The sequence below is a fragment of the Manihot esculenta genome, chromosome 5 (assembly GCF_001659605.2).
Source record: "Manihot esculenta cultivar AM560-2 chromosome 5, M.esculenta_v8, whole genome shotgun sequence".
In the NCBI taxonomy this organism is placed as follows: domain Eukaryota; kingdom Viridiplantae; phylum Streptophyta; class Magnoliopsida; order Malpighiales; family Euphorbiaceae; genus Manihot; species Manihot esculenta.
The window spans coordinates 26,022,662-26,032,352 of NC_035165.2; the positions used below are offsets into that span (position 1 = coordinate 26,022,662).

General features: G+C 34.5%; 1 protein-coding gene across 1 annotated transcript; it reads right to left on the reverse strand.

The window, feature by feature from the left end:
• Positions 1-2,239: 2,239 nt before the first annotated feature.
• LOC110615061 (cytochrome P450 83B1) lies at positions 2,240-9,390 on the reverse strand. The gene is made up of 3 exons (XM_021756767.2): positions 8,768-9,390; positions 3,079-3,374; positions 2,240-2,879 (listed from the first exon to the last, which is right to left on the reverse strand). The coding sequence occupies exons 1-3, from the start codon at positions 9,354-9,356 to the stop codon at positions 2,271-2,273; spliced, it is 1,494 nt and encodes a 497-aa protein (XP_021612459.1). The 5' UTR covers positions 9,357-9,390; the 3' UTR covers positions 2,240-2,270.
• Positions 9,391-9,691: the final 301 nt, after the last annotated feature.

The window sequence follows — 9,691 nt, forward strand, 5'->3', positions numbered from 1 at the left end:
ATCTCTGATATTTTAAAAAGTCTACTAGTTAGTCTTTTCGTTAATTTTAGTCATTAAGTATTATAAAAAAATCTAAAATACCCCTGATATGGAGGGACTAATTAGTAAAGTTTTAAATAATTTGAGGGACCAACTAATAATTTTTTTCTAAACTATAGGGACTAAATAGTAAAATTTTTAATAATAAAATTAATAGAAAAACTAATTAGTAAATTTTTTAAAAGGTCAGAGATAGTTTAATATATTTTTCAAAATTGAAGAATTAAGTAGCGAGTTTTTCCATACTATAGGTGAAACAGTCAGACCCAAACTGGCCCAAATAACTTTTAGATCTACTTTCTCACTCTGCCCAAAATAGTTAATTCAAGTTATTTTATAGTTTCATACTAGCTATTATATATAATTCGAAATTGCCGTAATTTCTGGGTATGGGACGGCTTCCGCACTAAAAGCAGACTGATTGTTATACTCAGTCCCACTAAATTTGATTTCTCAAACTTAAATTGGAGCATTAAAAATTTAATAAATCAAATAATTTATAATTAATAATTAAAAATAAGATAAATTTAATTTATTTATATATTAAAATATTAATAAAACATAATAAGTGAATAAATAAATATAAATTATTGAAATATTTACTGTAGATTTATTTATAAATAATTTTCATGACTTAAAAAAGCGACATGTTCTATTTTGATATCTTATATGTAGTAGATATAATATATATTAAAATTATTTTATAAAAGTTATTAGTTGCATTTCAAATAAATAGTTTCTTTTTATTACTATTTATATTTCATCCTTCCACTTTTCAATTCTGAATTCGTCCATGTCTTTAAATCTCTGTAAAAAGTCTTAAGAACTAATTAAAGATAAAATATGCCTATCACGATCATTTCACTTCAACTTTTTGTTAGCAATTCCCATTTTTCTACGTAATTAAATTGAGTGATATTAATTAGAAAGTGATTATTGCCGATATTAGTAATTAAAAGTGATATTAATTAGAAAGTTATTATTGCCGATATTAATATATTCACACTCGCCTATACACTAAATTAATAATTAACATATAATCAAAATAATATTCATTTTCATTTCAAAACGGATAGAACATATTATAAAATTTAAAAAAAAGATTTTGATACTGTGAATTTATATATACACTCTTTAATCTTACTTTAGATAGGCAGTATTATAGTTTAATAGTGTTTCGGACGATTTCATTTTGTCCACGGATACCCCTGTTTTTTATAAGACCACTAATTTTATATAATTTTTTAATTCATAATATAATTTTTTAATTCATAATATATTAATGGTAACGGTCTAATCCAAATTGATAAAATAATTTTTAAATTTATTTTTTTCTTAGTTCAAAATTATTTAATTATAAACCCTATTTTTATTATTGATGTGGGATGCTTCAATTGTCATTAGAAATTAACTTTGTACACAACTCTATCCTCAAGATTTCCAAATCGTTACTGGTTATCCGCTTTAATTATATTTTTTAAAAACTAATTGGACCGGAAATACTTTAACCAAACACGAAATCTTAAAGGAAAAGGACTTTATTATAGAATGTAATTTTATAATATTTGATTTTTTGTGATATTTGGATCCTTTTGTAATTGAGGTTCTCCAAATTTTTTCATTTAGTATGCAATGTCTATGTTGAGTTTCTTCTTGTTTTTAAGGGGACTTGTTGGTTTAGGTTGAATTGTTATGCCAAGTTTTTTTTTAGATTTTAATAAAATTTTTCTTAGAAAAAAAAACTCAATTTAACCTAAAATTGAGAAAATCAAGAAATTAAACATCTTTATTCTAGCTAAATCACGATGTCAAATAATTTAACTTAAATTCATGAAATTGAATTTTCTAATTTTTTATATCAATCAACAAACCAAGAAATTTGACAAAAAAAAAAAAAACCTTTAATTTTTGGACTAAATTAATAAACTTAATTTAAAACTTATGCGTTAATTTAGATAAAGGTTAAAAATATACTAATTAAACTTTTCTAACAAGTATAATGGCAGAATTAAAGTTTTAGCCTATCATGATACCATAAAAACTAAATTAAGAGCACAATTTTTAACCAAAATAATAATAATAATAATAATATAATTAGGAGAACTAAAATCAAGCACAAAGATAAAAAGTATATATATATATGGATTTAATATATAAATGTTTTATTTTTATGTAAAGCTGAGAAATCCTATCCAGTGAGTCTTTCCTTCATATGAATGCGCGCCCAAAGATCAGGCATACTTCCTGGCCATAAGGCAAAGAGCATTTTTCTTGTGCATAGTAATACCAGGTTGCACATCCATGTCCAAGTCTTCCTTCTTCATTCCGACAGGCATCTCCCAATCAAATTTGTGAAGTAGATTAGCTAGAGACACCTCTACAGTTGCGAGACCCATAAAAATCCCAGGACAAATTCTTCTACCAGCTCCAAATGGTGTCAGCTCAAAATCTTGGCCTTTCAAGTCAATAGAGCTATTGATGAATCTCTCAGGATTAAACTCTTCTGGGTTTTCCCAGATTTCAGGATCTCTTCCAATTGCCCATGCATTCACATAAACTACAGTTTTAGCTGCTATGTCATATCCATCTAACACACAGTCTTCAGTTGATTCCTTTGGGACTAATAAGGGAACTGTGGGTTGCAATCTCATTGTTTCTTTGATCACAGCTTTGAGATAAGGTAGTTGTTGAACGTCATCTTCTTCTACAAAACCTTTCTTCCCAACAAGTTTTCTAATTTCTTCTTGAGCTTTCTTCATTGCTATGGGATTCTTCATCAGTAAGGTCATGGCCCAAACCACAGTTGCTGCACCGGTGTCTGTTCCACCCACAAATACGTTCTGTATAGAGCAAAGGACCAAAAAAAATCACTATTAATGCATGACATCAAATAAAGAAACCAAAGCAATCATTTCTCCTTTGGGTCCTTATGAATTGAGCAAATCTCTTAGAAGCACTTTTGATGCGAACAAAAATAAAATAATATGTGTAATTATAAAAAAAATAAAGAAATTTTGAATATATAAATGTGGAAATTACCATAAGCACAGCTTTGATGTGATCAAAGGTGAGATCAACTTTAAAAGAACGATCCTTCCACAGTTGAAGTAAGATATCAAGAATATCTTCTTCTGCAGGCTTTGACCTACTTGGGTCAAGGTGTTCTTGGATGATCTGTTCATAGAAAACATCAAATTCCCTGAAGTTTTTCTCTAGGCGATGTAACAATCCTGTGAACTTATCAATAAAACCCAAGAAAGGAAAGTAATCTGCAACAAAAAAACACATAAACAAGGCCTGAGCTTCTTTCAGCAACTCTTGAAATCTACTCCTTCCTAATAACGAATATGTTGTGGAGTGATAAGGTGGAGTGATGTGATAAGGTGGAGTGATAAGGTTGATTAGTTTTATTCCCCTGGAGTAATAAGGTTGGTTAGTTGAGGCTAGAGTATTTTTTCTGTAAATATATTTGGATGATTTAGTGATAAGGGTTCTTTGAGTAATTAGCTAGCTTACGTAAATATAGTCAGTTGCAGTCCGTGATTATTGCCTTACGTTTTGAATATTTGTTGCAAGTCTAGTTTATTTAAACTTAGGCTAGAGCTCATTTCTGTATCAAGTGAAAAACATTAAGAAATAATATAAGCATTCGTTTTATTCAAACCTTTATTTTCTTCTTCTTGGTTTTATTCAAACCTTTATTTTCTTCTTGGTATCAGAGCAGGTTCAATCCGTTATCATGGCTTCTATCTCATTAAATGTAGCTAATTTCGTTACATTAAAACTCAAACAATCAAATTATCCATTATGGAGAGAACAAGTATTGAGTTTAGCTGAGAGCCAGGAATTATCCGATCATCTTGTGACAGGGTATCCTGCATCTCAGAAATTCGCTACTCCTCCAACACCTACTCCTGAAAATTACCAACCACAGCTCTCTGATGAGTTTAAGGCATGGCAAAAGTCTGACAGATTGCTTCGAGGGTGGATTTGTGGAACACTAAGTGAGGAATCTCTTGGACTTGTCATCGGCCTGGATACTGTTCATGCGGTATGGAGCGCTTTAAAAGACGCCTATGCACAGGACTCACAGGAGAGGGAATTCACATTACGCCAACAATTGACTTACTTTCGGAAAGATGAGAGTAAAACAATTACAGAGCATCTTCGGCTATTCAAGGAAGTCTGCGACAGTCTTGCTGCAATTGGGAAAACGGTTCCAGACGAAGAAAAGGTTTTCTGTCTTTTGACTAGTTTAGGGCCCCAGTATGAAACATTTACAACAACGATGTTGAAACCACCGCGCCCTACCTACAACGAATTGGTATCGCAACTAAAAAATCATGATCAGCGTCGCAGTTGGTTCTCAAGCCAAACTGATTCCACCTTCGATCAAATCGCGCCTCACGTTGCCTTTTATGGCAACCAGCAAAGGCAGTCGGGATCTAATTCAAATCGTCAATCAGGGTTCAATTCTCAAGGACAAGGGTTTCAGGCACAACAGAATCGTAATCCGAATCAAGACAAGGGGATGTCCTCTTCTCAGTACCGATTCCCTTTTGGTAAGCTGAGGCGCATGACCCCTGCAGAACGAGAACTCTACAAAAATGAGGTTTGTCAGTACTGTGGAAAAGATGGGCATATTGCGAAAATCTGCTGGTGGATTCCAAAAGTTGCCGATGAAAAGGTTCCTCAAGCTCCAGCTGCTCTTACCCTTGACAATGGCGTCATGGATTCTGACTGGGTGGCAGATTCAGGTGCTTCACATCATATGACAGGTAACAAACAAATATTAAATTCTGTTAGTAAATATTATGGTTCTGATGCAATTGCAATTGGTAATGGAACTTTTTTACCCATAGATGGTGTTGGTGAAACATTTATAAATCAAAAAAATCAATTACCTGTCTCTAATGTTCTGTTAGTTCCAGAATTGAAACAAAATTTATTGTCTATTGGTCAATTAACAGATGATTATCCAATAAATTGTGAATTTTCTAATGTCTCTGTTCATGTAAAGGATCGGAAAACGGGGCAGGTTCTTCTGTCCGGACCAAGGAAGCATAACTTGTATACCTTGTCTGGGATGCCAATGGCACATTTTTCAAATCGTTTTAGGACTGGTACAGCAGCTGTTTGGCATCAACGTCTTGGGCATCCTCAAGCTTCTGCTGTTTCTATTTTGTTTAATAAAAAGTTAATTGATGTAACTGGTTCTTTGCGTTCAAAGTTTCTTTGTGATAGTTGTCAGTTAGGCAAACTAAGTAAGCTTCCTTTTTGTACTTCAGATCATTCTAGTTCTGCCATTTTTGATAAAATTCATTGTGACTTGTGGGGGCCTGCACCAGTTGTGTCTTTTGCAAAGTTTAAATATTATGCTTGTTTGGTAGATGATTTTTCGAAATATTCATGGCTTATTCCTTTAAAGAAAAAATCTGATTTCTTTATTGCTTATGTAGCTTTTGAGAATTTTGTTCTTAGACAATTTGGGAAACAAATTAAAATCTTTCATTCTGACGGAGGTGGAGAATTTGTTAATACAAAATTGTCATCTCATTTTCTTGCAACTGGCATTAAACATCAGGTTTCTTGTCCTCATACACCAGAACAGATGGGCGCTGTTGAACGACGTCACCGTGTAATACGCGAATTAGGTATGACCATGATGTACCATAGTCATATGCCTCTGTGTATGTGGGTTGAGGCTTTTCAAACTGCAGTTTTTCTTCTTAACAGGTTACCTACTTCTGTTTTACATAATGAAACTCCATTTTTTATGCTGAATGGTATTAATTTTGATTATACCTCTTTGCGTGTGTTTGGTTCTAAGTGTTTTCCATATATTTGGGATAGCAAACGTAATAAATTTGATCCTAAGTCGTGTCTTTGTGTGTTTGTTGGCTATAGTGAAAAACACAAGGGCTATAAATGTTTTAATCCACGAACCAAAAAATTTATAATTTCCCGGCATGTTAGTTTTGATGAAGCTGTTTTTCCCTTCAAATCATTATCTTCTAATGTTGCACATGCTTTTGAAGTTATGAATCCATGGTTAGATAGTTTAAATGCGGATGTTATTACTGGTGTTATGAGTACTTCCATTAATAATGTTTTATCTTCTGATTCTGCTCTGTTACAGCCTGAGCAAGGAGGTGTGTTGCCTTTACAAGCGGCAGCAGTAGAGAGTGAAGAACTAATATCTTCATCTTCTTTATTAGCTGCTGAAAATTCGGAGTCTCTAAATTCAATTGTTGTAGCGCCACACATTACTCAGTCTAGTCCTTTTGTTGCAGGAAACTCTTCACAAAGCCACGTCAGAAATGTTGATATTGATGAGGTTGTCCATGATTCTATTTTTACAGCTGCAGGACCTGCACATGAAGATTTAACTGAGCCAACTGTAGTAGTTGACACTGAGGCAGCAGATTCAGTGTTGGGGCAAGGACAAACATCGTTACCAGCTGATTTTTTGCCTAGAAATAAGCTGCCAGCAGCTTCGTTACATACAGTAGAGCAACCAGCAGAAAGTTTGACGGTAGATGCGCTTCAGACGGCTCCTCTATATGTTGATGAGCTTCCAGAAACAAATGAACATGCTGTTGAACAATCAGTAGCAAGTGGTTCCGCTGAACAACAATTAGCAGTAGGTGTGCATTTAGTGGAAGAGCCAGCAGTACCTGTGCAGGCTATAGAGCAACCAGTTGCAGCTCATCCATTAGTTCATCAAATGACTACAAGGTCTAAGTCAGGTATTGTGAAACCAAATCCTAAATATGCCTTAGCTGTTTCTATTTCTCCTACAATTCCAAGGGAACCAAAAAATGTTAAAACTGCGTTAGCTCATTCTGGTTGGAAAAATGCTATGTTAGAAGAATATAATGCCTTGCTTCGTAATAATACTTGGGTTTTAGTTCCTAGAACAGCTGCTTTGCACGTCATAGGATGTAAATGGGTCTTTAAGGCAAAATTAAAACCTGATGGTTCTTTAGATCGTCTTAAAGCCCGACTTGTAGCAAAGGGTTTTCATCAACTTGATGGAATTGACTATACTGAAACTTTTTCTCCTGTGATTAAGCCTGGTACTATTCGGTTAATATTGTCTATTGCTTTGATTAAACATTGGCCGATTCGTCAATTAGATGTTAAAAATGCGTTCTTGCACGGTTATATTGCTGAAGATATTTTTATGGAGCAACCTCCAGGTATGTTAGATTCTAACAAGCCTTCATATGTTTGTAAATTGCAACGGGCTCTGTATGGATTGAAACAAGCGCCTCGCGCTTGGTTTGATAGGCTTAGTACCTTTCTAATTAATTATGGTTTTTTTTGTAGTCTTGCTGATCCGTCACTTTTTGTTTTGCATTCATCTGCTGGGATTTTAGTTTTATTAGTTTATGTTGATGATATGCTGCTCACTGGTTCCTCTCTAGCTCTTGTTCAATCATTTATACAGGTTCTCGGTTCTGAGTTTTCCATGAAAGATCTTGGACCTCTTCATCATTTTTTGGGCATTGAGGTTCAAACTATGGCTGACGGCATGCATCTATCTCAAACACACTATGCCTATACAATTTTAGAACGTGCTCTCATGACAGATTGTCAGCCCATGCCGACGCCTATGGCTCAAAAGTTGGATTTGACGTCAGATGACACTCCAGTAGCTGATCCGAGTTTTTTTCGCGGGCTTGTTGGTGCCTTGCAATATCTAACTTTAACTCGACCAGATCTTTCTTACAGTGTTAATTTCATTTCTCAATTTATGCATTCTCCAACTATGGCACATTTTAAATGTGTTCGTCGCATTTTACGATATTTGAAAGGGACTATTCATTTTGGTTTATCACTTACCGCAAATACTTCACTTGATTTATGTGCTTTTTCGGATGCAGATTGGGCAGGTTGTCCAACTACTAGGCGTTCTACCACTGGCTACTGCACATTTCTTGGTTCTAATATAATCTCTTGGTGTGCCAAAAAACAATCAACTGTGGCCCGGTCCAGTACTGAGGCTGAATATCGGGCTATGGCGCATACCGCTGCTGAGCTTACTTGGTTAAGTTATATTCTGGCAGACCTTCATATTCCTATTTCTCGAACTCCAGTTCTCTATGGCGATAATCTTAGTGCTTTGTATTTGACTGTAAAACCAGTGTTTCATGCTCGTAGTAAACACATAGAACTCGACTATCATTATGTAAGGGAGCGTGTTGCTCAAGGAGCTCTTGTGACTAAACATGTTTCGACATTTCATCAACTTGCTGATATATTTACAAAGATCATGACTAAAGCTCGCCTCGCTCAATTTCGTACCAAACTATGTCTTCAACCTCGCCATAGTTTGAGGGGGGATAATAACGAATATGTTGTGGAGTGATAAGGTGGAGTGATGTGATAAGGTGGAGTGATAAGGTTGATTAGTTTTATTCCCCTGGAGTAATAAGGTTGGTTAGTTGAGGCTAGAGTATTTTTTTCTGTAAATATATTTGGATGATTTAGTGATAAGGGTTCTTTGAGTAATTAGCTAGCTTACGTAAATATAGTCAGTTGCAGTCCGTGATTATTGCCTTACGTTTTGAATATTTGTTGCAAGTCTAGTTTATTTAAACTTAGGCTAGAGCTCATTTCTGTATCAAGTGAAAAACATTAAGAAATAATATAAGCATTCGTTTTATTCAAACCTTTATTTTCTTCTTCTTGGTTTTATTCAAACCTTTATTTTCTTCTCTTCCAACCCCATCTTCCTCGTACCTCTTCCCGAAAGCAACCCTACAAATTATAGTACTTGTAAGCGACATCATGGCTTCAGACAAGTTTACAGGTTTCGAGGCAACGGCTGATTTGGAGATCTTTTCAAGCATATGGGAAAGTTCAAATTCTCTAATGGGACGGAAACTTTGCACTCTATTAGAGTTGAAGAGATAAACCATACAAATTTTTCTTATCTCTCTCCAATAAGCATTATAAGGTGAAAAAGCCAAGTCTAAACCATTATACGACAACTTTTGCGGGCCAACTAAAGCAGGCCTGCTGCAGAATATAAGATCATGGGTTTTCATGACTGCTTCAGCCATTTTGGCAGAGGAAACTACGAGGATTGGTAAAAAACCTAGACGCAAGGACATTAAAGGACCATGTTTTTGAGAAAGCTGCCATAAGTAGGAATGAGGGTTTAAGCTATCAAATTGATGCAAGTTGCCTATGAATGGAAGACCCTTTGGACCAGGTGGCAAATGAAGATTTCTTTTGGTTTTGAGTTTTCGGAGAAGAAATGAAAGAAGGAATGGAAGAGCTAACAGGAGAAGTACAAGCAAAACCATTTTGTGTGTTTCAACTCTGAATATGAGATATTATAAAAAGGAGACCACTGGTTACATATATATAAATATAGATCTTTTCCTTTGTTGCAACAGCTGACGAAACTCGTATTGCTCCAAAGATGAAGTATTTGTTAAGTTGTTTTTACTTGCACGGAGCACAAAAATCTTAAAACACGACAGTATGTATGAAAATGAACAATTTGACATTACAGCCCAGCCAAATACTATATATATTGGTAGAATTGATAACACAAGACTGGATTTCAGAAGCTGCCACTCAATCTTATCTCACAGAAAGACTTTATCTATCTTACAGAAAGATTTTTCTCACAAAC

Bases quoted from the DNA above. Each gene is read 5' to 3' on its own strand.
- LOC110615061 (XM_021756767.2), bottom strand. From the start codon at position 9,356: ATGGTTTTGCTTGTACTTCTCCTGTTAGCTCTTCCATTCCTTCTTTCA. The intron at 3,375-8,767 runs GAAGAGAAGAAA...ATTCGTTATTAG, and splicing joins GTACGAGGAAGATGGGGTTG to GAAGGAGTAGATTTCAAGAG. The intron at 2,880-3,078 runs GTAATTTCCACA...TGCTCTATACAG, and splicing joins ACATCAAAGCTGTGCTTATG to AACGTATTTGTGGGTGGAAC.